We start from the raw sequence: 18,849 nt of genomic DNA on the forward strand, positions 1-18,849 counted from the left end.
ATTAAGTGTAGAAGTGGAAAGGACGTTCCAAAAGAGCTTTCCTCTTGGGAAGAAAGGTGCTGGAAGTCTTCGACCCCTCCCCCTCCTCCCCGCCATACACACACAAATACACACGGCCTGGCTCCGAGTAATAGAAATTGACAGCATGTCCTCAGGTAGAAAATATAAATGTCAGTGCAATTACGCCAGAGAGAGGGAGAGAGAGAAAGCTTGGCAGACGGACATGCCAGTGCGTGCTGGTCCGCCCCAAAAAAAGCAGAGAGAAAAAACAGATAGCTGATGCTACCGAAAACGACCCCCTCTCTCTCTCTCTCTCTCTCTCTCTCTCTCTCTTTTTGGACAATCTCCTCTCCCTAAGATGTAACCTGTTTGAGCCACCTGTTAGAGCGTACTAATGATGCTGGGATTTGTTAGGTAATTAGGAGGGTCTAGTAGGATGACATGAATAAACATGAGGATCGCAGGGCGATGAGAAGTGTGTGAGGATTGTTTGCGCAGATGTGATGGTGGATATGTTCATCTGGAGGAAGCGACATCATTCGTTTCAGAATCAATGTTTCTCAGATGGACAGGTGGCCCTGGTTGAGCTGCGGTAACACATGTCTATAGACACGTGCGGATACACGCGCTGTCACAAAAACACACTCTTTCTCTTTATTTGACTCTCTCGGTTGAACACACGAACACACATAAAAGCATATCCACCCAGCTCTCTTGGCATATCATTATTTCACATAACAACACTTTATCCCACTCACCGCCTACCAGGAAACGAAGGAAGGTTAGCCTCAACCATTAGCTTCCGCTAACATTCCCCAATTTACCCCCTGTCTTCTCAATATGACGCTTACCACTCACCCAGGGCTACAACCCATTAGGGATGCTTAAAATGTCATCTGGGGTAAACTATTTGAAGATTATGGGGGTGTTAGTGTGTCCTCATGTCTATTCAACAGAAATGATAACCTTTACAAAGCCTATTAGGGTGGATATTAGCATTTTCAGTGGTGAACATCACACTACTTACTGCCTGTATTGTGAATAAGATAATTAGCAACAAAAAGCTACAGCAAGTTACACCAAGGCCAGGTGGCCAGAGAAAAACCTGGATTGTATTGATATCTCGAGTGTGTTCTATAGGCACTGGTGCAGTTGACTAGACTGTGACTGGTAAGACTGCAGAACAGTTGAAATCTGTTACAGTTGGAGCAGTGGTAGAATTGTTGGCTCGGGTGGAAAATGGCGTCTGGAAGCAGACAAGGGGTTAAGACCGCTCCTGCGCCAGAGGCTGCAATTGCTCTGCTGCGAAACAACACCGTGCCCGTTGCTAGGTGACAAATTACAGGCGAGGGATGGGCTCGAAGCAAGCGGGGGGGAAAGGGAGAGGGAATTGATTAGACCGACAGTTCTGGATTCAAGAAGGAGGCCTCCTCTGTGTCAGGGAAGGTTGAAGATGGTTGCAGGGGGGTGGGGGTGGGGGGTGATGAGTGTTATTGTGGGGGAGGAGGGGGGGGAGGGAAGTGAGTAGACAGGAAGAGGAGTGAGCGTGGGGGAGGGGAGCCTAATTACATCCGTTAGCCCGATGATGTCATTGAGATGGTATAAAAACTGAGAGAGAGAGAGAGAGAGAGAGAGAGAGAGAGAGAGAGAGAGAGAGAGAGAGAGAGAGAGAGAGAGAGAGAGAGAGAGAGAGAGGCGGAGAGATGTCTAGGATGTCTGGCATCAACTGGGTGGGTATGCACTGGCAAAGGCTGTAGGTTGTACAACGTTACCTTAGATAGGCTGTGTGCCATTATATGTCAAATCTATTCATACATTATGTTTTATTTACTCGGTTCTACTTGGAAATGCCTCTTATTAAAGAAAGCAGTACTTGAGGATGGTATGCTTTATGTGCAGAATATGAATGTTCAATGAGAGGAGCATGGGGTTATATTACCCATAATGCAGCATGGAGTACAAAGGCTCTGTGTTATAAGTGTTTTGGGTGTGTGCTCTTGTGGGGGTGTGTGCAAGGATGTGTATGTGTCTTTTTGTGTTTGAGAATGATTTGTTGGTCTGCGTGTATATGTGTGTGTGTGTGTGTGTGCGTGTGTCAAAGTGTGTGTGTCTGTCTTCATGTATGAGTGTGCCTTTGTCGGGTGATTCACAGGTTACATAGGGCATGCCCTGTTTCCCAGCACATGAAAGGGTGTGTGCTTGGCTGAACTCTTGGGGCCCTATGGAGCCCAGAGCTGTGCGCTCAGCACTTAAGAACAAGACAAATCTGTTTGATCCCTCAATTAATCCAATGGCTGTATCTAAGGTCTAATTATATGGAAAGGAGAAGGACCCATAGAATACGAGTGGCAGGAGAAGGGTTGAGTAAATGGGTTGAGAGAGTGAGATGGAGAGCGAGAAAGTGAGTGTGTGTGAGAGAGAGAGAGAGAGAGAGAGAGAGAGAGAGAGAGAGGGTGAGAGAAAGAGAGAGAATGAACCTTAGAGAGAGATAATAAGGGAGAACACAGGCGTGGGGAAAGACGGAGTTCAGAGAGAGACAGAGAGAGAGAGAGAGAGAGAGAGAGAGAGAGAGAGAGAGAGAGAGAGAGGGACAGAGAGAGAAAGAAAGAAAGAAAGAGAGATGTTTGAGTTCAAATGTCTCTCTCTCTCCAGACGTTAGCTAAGCCCTCATCCCAGTTCACAGACACAGGAGCTGTGGAGTCTTTGGTTGGTAAGCCACATGTGGGAATAAAAGAAAGCCTTCCTCTATTTCCTTCTCTCTCTCTTTAAACTCTTTCTCTCTCTCTTTAAACTGTGCTCTGCATCCCACAGGCTATTCCTCTGACGGTTTATGTTTCACTGCTCGTTCCTCTTTAAACACAAACACGTACACACAAGCACGACCACACCCGCACATATCAGCCAGTGCACTCTTACAATTTCTATCAAACATATTGTCTGCAGAAGGGTGCACACACACACATGCACACACACACATACACTTTTCAATCTGTGGATCATGTTGCCCATACCTTGTAGACCCTCTGGGGATCCAGGTGCCTGTTAAGCACACAGACAGATAGACAGCGCCTGACTGTGCTTACTGTGTTACAGTCTTTCAGTAAGTGGTGTGGAATGATACCTACCGATCAAAACCGTGGAATACCGGAATGCTAGGCGTTTCTGGCAGTCCTACACAAAATGTGCTTTTACCTTCTCATAGTTGTCTACTATGTGCAGTAGGTATTTGGTTTTACTTTACATGAGTCTATTCCTGTCATCTGTTTTTTGAGGCGCGTTAAGAAAATATCGGATGTAGAGTCAGGTGGCTGAGCGGTTAGGGAATCGGGCTAGTAAACTGAAGGTTGCCAGTTCGATTCCCGGCCGTGCCAAATGACGTGTCCTTGGGCAAGGCACTTCACCCTGCTTGCCTCGGGGGGAATGTCCCTGTACTTACTGTAAGTCGCTCTGGGTAAGAGCGTCTGCTAAATGACTAAATGTAAATGTACCTAAGAGTTGGATGCATAATCAGTGTGACACATCGTTGCACTATGTGTGTGCACTTACGGTATGGGCGAGTGTGCATGTGCGCGTGCGCGCGGCACGGCACGCACCGTCTTTCCACGAGAACCCGGGAGGACTGTAGATCAACGTGGAGGTCCGCATGCCATCCGTGATAATATCTCGTCGTCATGCCAAAGACTGAGAGAAAGGGAGGGAGCACGGGAGAGAGCAAGACAAGACGCCTGTCTCCCCGCGTGTGTTCGGGTCAGTCAACCCGTGCCTCCCTGCCCGCCCATCACACATCATACCGCAGAGACCACAGTCCTTTAAGCAGTGACTCTCGGCCATGACGCGAGCACGCAGTATTTCGGAGCACCATCGGGTGGAGCTGTGATGCTACGGCGCTCTTTTCAATCGACCGCACGTGTCCGTCGTTTGGTGCGTTCTCGTTTTTCTCGAGATTCCCCGTCCCCTCTCCTAACTCTTTCTGCCTCATTTTCACTGCAAAGAGGCCGACAAATTCAACCATTTTAAAAGAGCGGCGGAGAATGACAAACACACAGAGGAAGAGAATAACATTTGACTAAATTATGTGCTTAGTAGATTTAACATTTTTGGGGAGCTCATTGTGTCTATTTTTGAAGCATAAGTGAGTGGAAATACAACCAGATAGTCAAATGGGTAAAGCTTGGCTATTCTCAGAGAATTTCATTGTATTGGATGGAAACTATGTAGGTGAGTGTGTCTGCCTGTCTCCCGGTCTATTGGTCCACGGAGAGCAGATAGAGTGCAGTACATGGGGTCAGATGTGTGTCTAAGGCCAGTCAATGTCGTCAATACTTGCACTCTTCCACGCTGTGGCTGGACACAGCATCAATGCACACACAGGCTGTATGGGTGAAATGCAGAATAAGGAACTCTAGGCTTCATCTTTTATTGATTTTGATTTGCAGTTAGCTTTAAAATCCCCACAATTTTGGAGTCCTTGTTTTAATTTATGAAACAAGAAAATGAATTGAAATGAATGATTTCCAAGAAAATGAAATGTTTTGTATTTTTTATTTAGCTCCTGGGGGGTATTCCAGGTAGCAGGTTTAGTTAAAACTTTGAGTTGTTTAACCCTGAAAAGAGGCTTACTCCGAGGTTTCCGTTCCAGAAAGAGAGGTAACGAAACCTTTTGGTAAGTTTCCATGGTAACTTACTCAGTGAAACTAACCTGCTCGCTAGAAGGTTTTCCATGCCAAACTCTGCGTTTTTATCTATCCCCTCCCTCTTTCTGAGCCTGATATCGTTGGCAGACTAGGGATATCCTTTCCTGGTTCAGCCAACCGATCTCGGAACAAAATTTAATTCGCTTAGTTATACGCCGGGAGAGGATTTTAAGACTGCGATTCGATGTGCTTTAATTCCCTGATGAATACCTAGGTTAACGTTACCGTTTCCCGTCACAATCTGTAATGTATTTTAGCAACATTGTCAGCCCTTAGGCCAACATCGCTAATGTTACTCGCCGTGGACGTGCACTCAGAACTGACCAAATGCTTTTTGGCACTGAAATAAAGACAAATAATTGAAATTGTATTTGGTCTTCTTCATTGCCTACAAATAGAAATCTAACAATGAGTATGTTTATTGGCTATTGTTCCTATAATTTACATGATTCACCTGTGACCATGTACCATCATGTAACTGGTGTTTCAGCAAATCTATTTCAACATTGTAGGGGGTCAATATTGGCCAAACAACTGAAACTAATTGGAAAGGAAGATGGGAAACTGAACAGTGTATTAACATTAACCAAATAATGCCAATACCAATGGAATTACAGTTATTCGACTCTATGGGTTAAATCAGAGCAAGAATGGTCAAAGTAAGGTTAAATAATATAATAATTTAATCATATTGCAAATGAATGAAATCAATGAAAGTTAACTCTTACCTACTCTACCATGATTATTGTAAACTAGAGATAGAAAGCAAGAGGTGAGGAAGAAGGAGTAGGACAAGCCAGAGCTGAGGAGAAGGTCTCAGGAGATCAAGAATCCACAGATGCTTCACAATTCCTTTTATACCCAAAACAACTAATAAGACCACAATCTTGACCCTTACTTATCAACATGACTAGCAATGCCACAGTAAGTTACACAATGATGTGTGAGAGCCATCAAGTTGAGACTCCATCCAGTAACTCCAGATTTTACCATATGAGAGGTGGGGGCAGGTTGAGAGCCTTACAAGATCAGCCTTTATTCTTCTGCCCTAAGTACACCATCTCTTGGTCAAAATAGAAATTCAGCAAATTCAACAATTAATATTGATATAGATTATTGTTTCTACAATTAACATCACCTGTTACATGCATCCTCCTGTAACTGGTGTTCCAGTAAATCTTTTTCAAGATTATCCTTTATTCTTCTACCCTAAGTAGGCCTACACCATCTCTTGGTCAGTTTTTGGCAATTCTTCATGAGGTGCAATTTGTACAACTCATTTACTTGTAACTGGGAATACATGGGATTGCATTACATTTCACAGTTCCACAATTCACCTGCCATTAAATGAACATATCACTGTATACTGCATCCATGCTCTGTTCAACAGGATCAGAATGTGCAAATCGTTTTTTATATTCATTATTCTCATAATGTCAGTGTAACTGACAATTCCGCACAAGCCTGTAAATAAAAGTACATGGGGAGAGAACTACCAGTAGCTACCATACATAATTCTCTGCATCCATTTTCTGCGGCAGCAGTCAATGTCTCTTCGTCATCTTAATCATCATCGTCATCATCCTTTGATGAAAATATTAAGCAAATTACCAGAACTGCATTTTTCCATCTACGTAATATAGTCAATATAGCCAAAATACAAAAATTCCTGTATTTTGTAGCAATTCAATGAGGGGATCCCTCATTGAATTGCTCCTCCCAAGGTTTCTTCAATTTTTTCTCCTGCAGTGGGTTTTTCTGGGAGTTTTTCCTTGTCTTCCTTGAGGGTTTAGGTCGGTTGAGGGGCAGTTCTATGGGCGTATGTGAACCCCTCGACATGCTTGCATGTAAAAAGGGCTATACAAATACATTTTGATTTGAAAAGCATTCTGTTGGGGGAAACTGCTATTACAAGTTGAAATAGGCACCAATTGATATTTACTTTGTATCATGTCGATATATGATTAAAACCAAGGTGACTTCGAGGCTACAATCACAAGCGTATAGCTTAAGCAAAATATGTCTTACCTGTTTGTAGTATGTTTTTATATTTAATATAACATTGAACATGCTATTTTATTAAGTCTCCCACTTTTTCTTCTGTAATATTAACGGTATGGACTGGCTATTACATCAAATGTATGCATTGACTTGGCAGTTTGTCTCCCACGCCAATTGTATACGCTGCTACAGCCGTGTTGCTTTTTTTCCGTAATATGTGCTCAGATTGAACACGAAATATCTGACTATCTAACTTATATCTGAAGTGTGGTGAAGTAGGACAAGGTTTTTTGTTGCTGGGTGCCATGGTTGATCCCAGTATCGGAGCTCCATTGATGTTGGCTTTTAATAGTTCTCATGCGCGCGCTTAACCCTTGTGTTATCTTCGGGTCATTCTGACCCATAAGTCATTGTGACCCACCGTCGTATTGCGACAACTTTACCGCATACAAAAACAAAGTGAAGCATTTTCTTTTAACCGTGGGCTGTCTCAGACCCCCCACATTGCAAAGGTTAAAAGAAAATAATTTGTATTTGTTTTTGTATTGGGTAAACACAACGATGGTTCGTTATAAACCTTTGGGTCATGTGACCCGAAGGCAGCACAAGGGTTAACTCAGAGTTGACGTACTCCGAGTTGAGTTAACAAATTCAAATCAGCTTTTCTGGAACCGAGTTTTCAGAGTTTCCAATTTTAAAGTAACTCAACTCAGAGTTCAGGGTTAGGCTCAGAGTTTGTTAAACCCGCTACCTGGAATACCCCCCTGGTCTGTCGCTTATTATAGTCAGTAAATGAGCAAGTCTTGTTGGTAGTGTACTTCACTGAGGATCATTATAACTAGGGGTGGTGGTAGCTGGTGGTCTGAAATGCTGTGCACTGTAGTGTTTGTGGGCTATGCAGTTCTGAATGGCCAACATTGTTCTCTGAATCTTTATAGATGTTGGTGGTGAGGGGGTGGGGTACAGCTTTTTTGCAATCTTGAAATCACGTCCCGCTTTCTTAGCTTATTAAGCTTGTTTCACTCTGGTGAACACACATGCCCCAGCCGTCAACATATTTGACCCTGACCATGTACGTCTGCATGACTATGTTTGTGTGTACAAAATGTATAGTTGCATAAAATGCATTAAAAGTCCATTTTTTCCTCTTACTCTCTCTGTCTCTTTCCCTCCCCCGTCTCTCTCTCTCTCTCTCTCTCTCTCTCTCTCTCTCTCTCTCTCTCTCTCTCTCTCTCTCTCTCTCTCTCTCTCTCTCTCTCTCTCTCTCTCTCTCTCTCTCTCTCTCTCTCTCTCTCTCTCTCTCTCTCTCTCTCTCTCTCTCTCTCTCTCTCTCTCTCTCTCTCTCTCTCTCTCTTTCAAAACTTCTTCAGTTGCAGAATTCCTTAGTCATTAAAAGTACAGGGAGTTTGAGACTGTCTGATTCTTATCCAAGAAGGACTCTTCGTGTAAATGTTTATTCAGCAATAGACAAGAATAACTTGGTGCTCTTCTTTGTGTTAATGCATTCACATAAGGGCTTGTTGTTACACGGGGCTATTACAATGGCTAGTATTAAGGCTGACAAGCCATTCATTCCAATTACAATTACCAAAACACTAGGAGAAGTAAGCAAGGCAATGGTAAGTGAAATTGATTGCATCTCACAAACACTATCCGCAATGTCCAATTGATGACCCAGTATTGAGCCTTTCTGCCTGTGCTGCTCAATGTGTGTGTACGTGTATGTGTGTGTGTGTCTCTCGCCCCCTTTGATTCCTATTGTCTATGATTACAAGTTTGCACAGATCTCCTGGTATTAAAACAGGGTTAAAATGCCCAGGTCAGTTGAAATAGCCCACATCATTGCATAGGACCACAGACATCCCTTCCATGCAAATGTCCAAAAGATCACAGCTTCAGCTTCATCAGGCAACGACTGGGAAGACTTTGTTAGAGATCCAAAATAAGACATCCCTAAATGTGTAGGATGAATGAGTAAATGACTGTCATCTTTCAACTTTCTATCAGTTGATGTGTCCCCCAACCACCCAACCCATGTACCCTCTAGTTCAGTGGTTCCCAAAGTAGGGAACCATCTGACCCCCCCCTTGGGAGGTAAGATGGTTAACTCGCATGGTTAACTCGCATTAACTATCGAGCTCCCGAACTAGCATCACATCAAACACAGAATGTGCATGCATTAACAGGTAAGCTGTGGTGGCGTATACGGGGGCCGGTTCTGGTGGGCCGGTCTGGATCAGATCCAGGGCCTATTTTTACTCCCACGTATACGTAAACCACCTCCGTGGATGCGGGGGTCGCGAGTCACTGGCACCATTATTTTAGGGTTCGTGGGCTGAAAAGTTTGGGAACCCCTGCTTTAGTTGACATGGATCTTTGGTTGTTTTCAGGAAGGAGATAAAACAAAAGTACAAAAAAGGATTCTGCTCCTAGGGTCACGTCTGACCTGGAAAGGAAAAGCTCTGATGTTAGCTGGGCATCAAGCGACAGGAGAAAGGAAGGAAGGAAGCAGAGGTAGTTGTTCTAGAGATCAACTGATGAAGTCACAGAGAAAGAAAGTGGAGGGGGGGGGAAAGAGGTGAATGGAGGAAAGGGAAGAGATGGATAGAGAGAGAGAGAGAGAGAGAGAGAGAGAGAGAGGGAGGAAGAGGGAGAGAGAGAGAGAGAGAGAAATGGACAAAGCAAGCATTAAACATTGCCGGCCTATGCCAGTCTGGCTTCGTTAAACCAGCCGAGGAGGAGGAGGAGGAGGTTATGTGTGTTTACCTGGCGCAGGTTGCGGGTGACGCGGACATCATGCCAGGCGTTGTCGTTGAACTTGCCGTTGACGGGCTCCACCAGCGCCTCAAAGGCGCCGGAGCCCAGGTTGATGACCAGCCACACGGCGCCGCTCTTCAGCGACAGGTTGACGTAGTCGGCCGACTTCCCCGTGTGCAGCATCAGGCCGTTCCTCTGGAGCGTGCGGAACGAGAGCGTGATCTCGTCCGTGCTGCTCTGGATGGGCGTCAGCGACAGGTCGTAGCAGAAGAACTCGTTCCCCTTGAAGGTGGCCACAGACTCCTCCTTTCCTGTTGGCGGCGAGGGAGGGAGGGAGGGAGGGAGGGAGGGAGGGAGGAAAAATGAGAGAGATAGATATGGAGAGAATGCGGAAAACAGATGGGGAAAAAAGAAAAGAGAGAAATGTCAGCACAATGTTCACATACAAACCGTGCTCTCCTGTCATTCTGCCTACCCCACATCCTCCTCTCAGCATGTCAAGCTTACACACATCCAGAATAAAACATGTCAACCAGCACAATGGACATCTGTCAAACTCTGGCCTAGACCCCACTACCGCACGTCTGGAGACAAAGTGAGACTTCCTGTCTCCAGCCATCCCATAATAATCCTATAGACCCCGATGCAATTTAGACCATTACACCTCTGTTCACCTAACTCTGTGACCACAACGTAAATGGGTGTTATGTGTCAACTCCTTCCCCCTTGACATAAGGTGTGACGGGTGGCGACACCATCTTCCTGGTGGTAATTTCCGACAGTCCCTGAGGATTTCGGTGGAAGGATCTAGCCCAGGTAATGAGGTTTAGCACTGAATCAGGGGGAGCCCTCCTAGGAGAGGGGGATCATCTAATCCAGTTTATCCCAAAGTTCTATTACTGCAAATCACTCCAACCCTCTGCTGACATTTCCCTTGGGAGGCTAGGATGGCTAGGTTAGGCTGAGTCAGACTCGGAGCACCTGATTAGAAAGTTAGCTGTAATCCAAGCTCAGAGTTGGTAGGATGAGGTAGACAAAGGCATGTGTTACACCGTATTTATGCCAACACAGTAATGTGCTGTTTGTCACATCTGTACGTTTAGCAGCAAGGTTGAAAGGAGTTTGGTGCAATTAGCATTTCTTCTCCTTCTTAACATTCTTGGAATGCTAGACATTGTTACAAGTTAGATCTCTTATTAAGCTCAGATTTATTGATACTGTACAGCACTTCAGTCCATATTTTGACAACCCTACATTCAGGTTATATTTTCTACCAAATAACTAGATCGAAATACCTAAAACTTTCCAAGGGTAAGTGGATATCGATATTGATATCTGGCTTCGGGAACATAACAACCTTTGCTGTTACTTTACAGCATACACTGACCCCACACCCCTCCCCCATACTGTGACTTCTTACACTTTTTAAATAATAATGTATACCACTAACTCTTAAAACCTGTGTTTTTACAATAGGTAGCTATACAGTAGGTAGTTAGATGTTAGTTGATGGTTGGGTTGGTGAGTTAGATACCAGATTAATCTTGTTTTGGATATAGAGTGTCATTGTGGCAAGGGAGCAGGGACTGAGCGATAGAGAGAGAGAGAGAGAGAGAGAGAGAGAGAGAGAGATAGAGATAGGGAAAACAATCTGATGAAAATAGTCTCCTTGGGGCGTTAGTGTTGCTGATGTTGTTTAGAACAAAAGCGTGGTAAATGGACTGCGGCAGCGTTTTCAATTATGTATTGAGTTTGACGGGAAAAAGTACAAAATAAAACTGTTGAGGTTGTTAAGTGTAAGCAACAAGCAGCTTGTGATTGCTTCTACGAGTCCACTGTCAAAGAGATTAGAATGGATCGCACGGATAGGAGAGACACAGCAGAACTCAATAACCTTCTTCAGCTTTTTTGTTTACGTTATGTTTATGAAGTGACGGCTGCAAGAACAAACGGGAAAAAAACAACAACGACTCGACACTGCCTAAGCGTTACGAGTGACAGGAAATGACAGGGGAGGGACATTTTCCCACAATGCACCAGTTGCTGACAGGGAGCTATGCTATCTCTGACCCTGTCATTGCGTTAGACTAATGTCACGGCAAAAAGTATCTTCATAAAAATCGTCCATCAGTCAGATGGTGTTGGAGCAAAAATACCAAGAACTATGACGGAAAGGGAAATAAACATTCCATCTGACACATTTCAGAATAGAACCTGGCACCTGAACTAAAAAAAGAAGACAACGCTTTTTTTCTGTTTGCTGTTTTGTTTGTCACTCTCTCGCCCTCTCTTTCCTCCACCCTCTTGGCCTCTCTATCTGCCTCCCTCTCTCTCTCTCTCTCTCTCTCTCCCTCTCTCCTTTCATGACGTCTCTCCTTTGATTCTCTGGACTTCTCTCAAAAGGGCTTCCTCCTAAAATACAAGTAGGCCCTCTTCTCTATCCACATGTATGCTCTAATAAGCCAGTGATCCCTCTGCCACACTACAGAGTCCTAAAAAAGCCCTCTTTGCCACAAGTACAGCGAGAACCACTCCAGCCTCCCCTTTCAAACGAAAAACGAACATAAAGATGTATTCTTTTCGTCCTGTCCTTCTGTCCGCCTGTCTCTCTCTTTCTCTCTCATTTTCTCTCTTCTCACCAACCCCGCTCAGATCCCTTTTCATTTTACCAGAGAGCTTATGGGTCGTTCACTCTCTATAGAAAGGCAAGGCGAAAAGAGGCAAATACTCTGGATGTGCTAGTGTAATCTTGAAAACTCTTAATGGAATGCAAATGGCAGCTTGGCAAGAAAAGCTGAAAACGACTTCACTTTCGGCAATTGAAGAAATGAGCAAGAAGACTTTGTGCTATTCTTTGTTCGTCAAAAGCATCCATCCAACCCTGCATGTCCTAGAGCCTAGGTCCCTAATTCTACAGTATGAAAGCTGGTCCTTGTCCCTGTAAGGGCGTCTCTCTCAGGGCTGTGGACTGGTGGTTGGTTAGCATGTGCTGCGGGATGGAATTCCAACCCATGTGGGATCATTGGCCGTGCATCCCCTCTCCACACCCATGCCGCTCCCAGACAGGAAGGACCAGGCATGTCGCTCACCAGGGAGGTCAACACGCTCAATAGCTCAGATAGAGTTTCCCCAATGGGGGATATCACACACACACCGACACACACATCGACGAACACGCACCGCACCGCCACACACACACAAACTCGCACGCATACTGTATGAACCTGTAAGACCACACACGCACACACACAGACGCAAAGATCGAGCTGACCGTTGGAACTTCCAGGCCACTGTGGCCAAGGACTGTCAGTGTCCCTTGGGGTGAAACCCTAGATGTCAGGGACACCTCATGTCATGGATCTGAACTCCATCCAAATATGTAAACGAATCCACTCAGGGTGTGTGACACGTGTCAATTCAGCAGTATGCGGTTACAACTCACAGGACAGCCACCAGGGTCTGTCAGGGAGTGAGGGAGCTGAGTTGGAAGTCAGAAAGATGCATGAGCAACACATGATGCACAACATGAATAAAATGTGTGACTCAAACTGAAACGCTATCGGCACAGGCGATCGGGATTGCAGTTTTCTGTCCCTTTTTAGAGGGAATGCTTAAAAGTGACTGTTATTACAACAATATGAGTGCAGTGTAGCACGGGTCATTAAATTGGATTGTGGAAGTGTGGAGAGGCAGGATTTAATAAGATACGACTTCCTCCATCACAAACTTGTGTGGAACATTAGTCAACGCATAATGGACCTTAGCATACTGCTTCTTGGCCGATTGGTTTATATATACAGTCGTATTAATTAGGTTGAGCCTTTTTTGTGAAATAGAAAGAAAAAGCAGGATGGATATCGTCCAGAACACTGTGTGTGTGTATGTGGGTGCATGCGTGCGTGTGTTTGTGTGTGTGTGTGTGTGTGTGCGTGAACACGAATGCATGCACTCTATGTGTATGTGCAGTATGTAGGTATGTGTGCATGAATATGTGTGGTTGTTTGTATGTGCGCTCGTGTGTGTGTTTGTGTTTATTTGAGTCATCACACACAGCAGGGGCTACTGAGGTGCCGTGCCAGGAGATAGCATCTCCCCACGAGTCACACCCCGCCTCCTTCCACTATTCTGCTCTGCTCTTTCATTGTTTACTTCCGTAAACACACACACTGGGGGGGGGGGGGGCACCGACGTTTCACCAAAAAGTGTGTGTTTTGTGAGTGTGTGTGTGTTTGTGTGTGGGTGCGCAAGAGCACTTGCGTGCGTGAATCCACACTTTCCCAGTCCTCCTCACTGGAGTCGACATCAGCTCACTCTTATATCCGATCCACAGTGATGTCTCAATCATTGTCTCTAGAGAGCCATGTCCACCACAGCAAGACTACCCTCTGGCCCCCAAGAAAAAAAGGCACCTTATTTTCCAAGTGGCCAATGGGAAGGTAGGTCGTATATTAATGCTTCGAAGCCTAGTCATGATTCAAGGAGGGGTGCAAGGGCTCAGAGATGGTTAGTGTCCGATGGTAGCCCTGCAGCAAAGCCAGGGTAACCGCTGTTTGTATGCCCGCTCTGAGGCGGGGCAGTGACAAAGAACCTACCCAGACAGACACACATATGGCGTTCGAGTGAGGCATGAGGGGAGGTCAAAACGGAGAGTTGTAGCCCGGAGGAGTGAAAGCGAGGGAGGTAGGGAGAGGGGGGAGAAGGGGTGGGGGGCAATAGGGAAAATAGAGAAGGATGAAGACAGATTTTGAAATGACTGAGTGTGTCTGTGTGTGGGGGGGGGGGGGGGGTGTATGTTTACGTGTGTTTCTGCTTGTGTCTGTGAGTGCATGTACTGTGTGTGTGTTTGTGTGGTTGTGAGTTTGTGTGTGTTTTGGGGTTCTTGTCAGCAGGGACAGAAAGAAAAAGATGATAAGACAACATGATTGATACGTGTTGTTCAGATCTCCTGTCTCCCTGTTCCACTCCACATGGATTTTTCTTTCCCTCAGATATAAATCTAAAATGTCAGCTGTCCTTACCAAAAAAGCCCCGGAAGAAACTGAATTCTAAACTGTATTCTAAGCTCAGGCAAGCCAATAACTTTCTTTCCGCTAAGACAAAATGACTTCCTCACTTTACAAAGTGTGACTAAAGGAAAACACATTTCAACATATTTCCCTTAAAAAATGCTGAACACATCTCTTACAATACTTCATATACAGTACAAATCAATAATTCACTACACGCTACATTAAGTATACATACAGAAGTTTGCACTGGGGTTTTAAAGAATAAGTCTATTTGGAGGGTAGCACCAAGTTTGAACTTTGACCTTCCTCATCTCAGTATTATTGACTACAGTGTAATTACTACGATGTTCATCTCTTATACAGAGCTATTGATTCTCCCCAAAGCTGACCTCGCCTGAGGCGCAACGTTAGCTAATTCACAGATTAGGTCTCCATGTCTCTGAATCGACGGCATCTGGGCCCTTTCGACAAAAAGCAGAGAGAACAATGTCTTGCCTCTCAGCCGCTGCCTCCCCTTTCAGCAGAACTGATGATTACTGTATATTGATCCGTGGACTGATTGCGCTCGCCATAATGAAGGGTATAATTTGCTGTCTACCCACCTCATTTGCAGATGTCGAGTCGTCTTTGTACCTCTGGCCCCTTTGCTCTTAGCTTTCCCGTGAAAGCTCATTGACCTGGCGGTGAATGCAAGCCAACGCAGCTCAGTGCTTTCTTTTGTTAGCTATCGACAGCTAGCTCACCCTTAGTGAATGTGCTATCTGCAGTTAAGTATTGTAGGTTGATGTATTGTATTGTGTACATTCCTCCTGTGGTATTCAGTTTGGTCTGGGCTAAATAAGAATGAAGAACAGAGATTTGAAAAGTATCCTATTTAAGGTAAGTAGATACAGGTGTTGACTTTGACACTAAGACCATGATTAGAATAAAGCAAGAGTACTTCGACCTTAAAAGCAGACAGTTTCCAAAGGGAAATGTGCAAAATGTTGCCACTAATTATCATTAATTAAACGGTCTCCAAATCAACTGTAGTTTCCATAGTGGATTTCATTTAAAACCAGCTTATATCAAAACAATGATAGGAAACAAAGTAATACTATGAACAATAACTCATTGAATTATATCAAAGGTGACCCGATTCTTGAAAGTGGCATATCTGCCCCGCTAAGCAAAATCACACGTTGACCACAGTACTCTCCATTTGACATCATTACGTAAAGAGTCTAAAAAGTGTCCATAAAGCTTCCTGTGCCCTGTGGCAAAGATGAGTCGTGAACGTGCTTTCAGGGCCATTTTGCCTGAAACACTCTAGATGCAGCGCATCTTTAACAAGTGACCCGGGAACACAGGTCACTCATTAAAGAATACACTGTTCAGTACAATTTGAATGCTAAGTTTGTTGGATTGCCAACCGCTTTAGGTTGTGTATGAGCAGCGGAGAAGTTGAATAAAAAGGTGAAAAATACAGGATTTAGCAGTTCGGCAACAAAAGAAATATCAAACACTATTAGCATACTAATGTTGGCTTTGATAGGAGAGGCTGATATTTTAACTAGAGCCTGAATATACTGACATTTCACTTGACAATGGAAGACGTGACTCTAGCAGTGCAGCTGCCCTGCTCTGACCTTGTTGTGTACGGGGGAGCTTTAGTTTGACCTTTACCAAGTAGCTTTCTACACTAAGTCAGTGGCTGTTGTCTGCATCGTCCTACCTTCCACTGGTCTTTATGCTCAAAACCCCACTCTCTTCACTCCCCAAGTGTCGGTTGGCATTTCCACAAGTGTTGTCTTTGGAGAATCGCTTTAGACCTCATCGCTGTTGCCTCATTCTCACGCCCTTACTGTCTCCTTTCCGCAAGGTAATTTGATGGTGGGAAAGGATTAATGAGACGTACTTGCTTAGTCAAAGGACGCTTTAATTGCCTGTTGCCTGGGAGACGGAGTGTTTCTTCGAACCCAGCGGCGAGCATCACTTCATTGACATCGTGACTTCTCGCTCCTAGCTTCCTGCTGCTCTCCTCTGCCTCCTTTCTTTTCCCCCGCCCTCGTTTTTTCTCTTTTCCCCCACCGTGGGTGTCTGACAGGTGACTATTATCGCAGCTGTGGCCTGTTGGCTCTCGAAGTGTGACACAGGGCACAAAGTACTTGTCACTCAAGACTGACTAAAGATAGGTATATGCACTCTGGGACAGAAGTGCATTAGCGACTATGTGTGGTTCAGTGTTACTGTGGGTTTGTCCACTGGAACTCGCTTCGTATATTTCTACATTTACATAAAGCGTTGTCACAGACATTGTAACTGTCTGTGACAAAGTTCTACAGTAAATGGAGTCAGATTAACTAACTAAAGTTCGGGAGGAAGATGGCGCACCAAGACTCCACTCCAATCAACTAACACACATCAGCACAGTGAAAGCACGGAGGAATGCGACCAAACTCCTCGTTTTCAATTACGAGGTCTGTATAAAGTGTCTTCCGTTCCTCTGGTCCTTGTGCTAGCATGTTATTGTCACCCTCCCGCCCTTCCCCCTTCTCTGCTTCTCTCTGTCACCTATCCAGGCTCCCCGGGGGATATGCTTGAGCTGCTGCTCGGCCCTGACCCATAAGGACTCTCCGCCACACCCCGAGTCCATGCCTGCTAACTATGCATGCACCGTTCACATCACCTCCATCACCATTCTGCGCCTCCCCTAATCACAAGCGCCTCCTCCCAGGACCCCAGACTCGGCTCTGCTACCGGCCTCCACCATCAGCAACAGGCTGGGCTCTGCTACCAGCCTCAGGCTTGGCTCTGCTACCAGCCTCTACCACACTGCATTAGGCTTGGCTCTGCTACCAGCCTCAACCACACTACACAGGCTTGGCTCTTCTACCAGCCTCTACCACACTACACAGGCTTGGCTCTGCTACCAGCCTCTACCACACTGCATTAGGCTTGGCTCTGCTACCAGCCTCTACCACACTACACAGGCTTGGCTCTTCTACCAGCCTCTACCACACTACACAGGCTTGGCTCTGCTACCAGCCTCTACCACACTGCATTAGGCTTGGCTCTGCTACCAGCCTCTACCACACTACACAGGCTTGGCTCTGCTACCAGCCTCTACCACACTACACAGGCTTAGCTCTGCTACCAGCCTCTACTACACTGCATCAGGCCCGGCTCTGCTACCAGCCTCCTCCACCATCGGGCTTGGCTCTGCTACCAGCCCTGCTTCAATAAAAAACGATCAATTCAATCAATGGTGTGATTACTGAACTTGTGAAATGAACTAAACGGAAGTGTTATTTTTCCACTAGAAGATCTCAGGTTCAGGGGAGGCTTATGGTGACATCATGAGTTGAGTAGGGATGGGATGAAGGTAGGAATGCAGCGTGAGTGGATAGGGTTGGGTGGTGCTCATCCTTAAGTCCCCTGGTCTTAAGCCAAGGTTGGTGGATTAGTTGGCACAGAGCATTTATGCCACATGAAGATTTTACCACTTCTACAGTACATGACAAAGTCCTGCAACTGCTAGGCATACGTTAAACCAAAGAGTCCAGTCACAGGAAGATAACCGGCTATTGGTTTTTGCTATAATCTTCCCCATCATGACTAAATGCATGAAATGTGTAGGACAGGCACACAGATCGCAATGACAGTTGCACAGATCTTCAGGACTGCGCATTTTCTTCTGATTTAGTCAATTACAACAATGGGACAAAAGTGGTAAGAGGAATACGCACGCGTGCACACACACAGTCATGAATAAGATTTACAATAGGACTCCGACACAAAAGAGGCCGTGCCGAAGCCTGCAGTTGCATTGTAGAAGTGACAATGAGTCTATTTGCTTTCATACAATCACTCCTTAGACGGAAAAAAATACTTTTAATTGCATTTGAAATCCAGACCAACTGCTGGGAGAGATACATAAATTGTCGCTAATGAAATGCACTTTTTCCACACAGTTCATCTTGAATTACTGTCGATAAAAGCACATGGAGAGAGAGAGAAAAAAAAAACATGGCCTTTGTTTGGAAGGGTGCCTGACATTGTTTTACGTGGGTTGTTTTAATTGTATTGAATCCCTGGAAAACTGCCTGAAGAATCATCCTACGTAAATTGCTTTTACTTAATATGTTAATGTCATAGCCGGCAGGGAATTGTGTCAGTTTGTGAGCGTATTGGTCTTTCTTTGTGTGTGTGTGTGTGTGTGTGTGTGTGTATGTGTATGTGTGTGTGAGTGTGATAGAGTGCAGCCTGTGTAGGGTGACTTCGGGGTTAAGATAAAAAGAGACACACAACAAGAACACCAGTTCTAGGTCAGGCCTGGCTTTAAACAAAAGCCTCACTACTCTTAGATCAGGGATCACACATAGAACCCCAAAAAGGTCCCAAACTGT

The 18,849-nt window shown here is 45.1% G+C and overlaps 1 protein-coding gene and 1 long non-coding RNA gene across 9 annotated transcripts in view; both read right to left on the minus strand.

Moving 5' to 3' along the window:
• LOC134009869 (uncharacterized) overlaps nucleotides 1–18,849 on the minus strand; it is a 636,131-nt gene that overhangs the window by 334,823 nt on the left and 282,459 nt on the right. The window lies entirely within an intron of this gene.
• Nucleotides 1–18,849, minus strand: part of nrxn2b (neurexin 2b) — a 532,900-nt gene that overhangs the window by 287,929 nt on the left and 226,122 nt on the right. For all 8 annotated transcript variants that reach the window (XM_062449593.1, XM_062449592.1, XM_062449591.1 and 5 more), the window contains one exon: nucleotides 9,462–9,763. In XM_062449593.1, coding sequence (XP_062305577.1) covers nucleotides 9,462–9,763 — 302 coding nt within the window. The remainder of the gene's footprint in view (nucleotides 1–9,461; nucleotides 9,764–18,849) is intronic.

Source organism: Osmerus eperlanus, chromosome 23 (assembly GCF_963692335.1).
Source record: "Osmerus eperlanus chromosome 23, fOsmEpe2.1, whole genome shotgun sequence".
NCBI lineage: Eukaryota > Metazoa > Chordata > Actinopteri > Osmeriformes > Osmeridae > Osmerus > Osmerus eperlanus.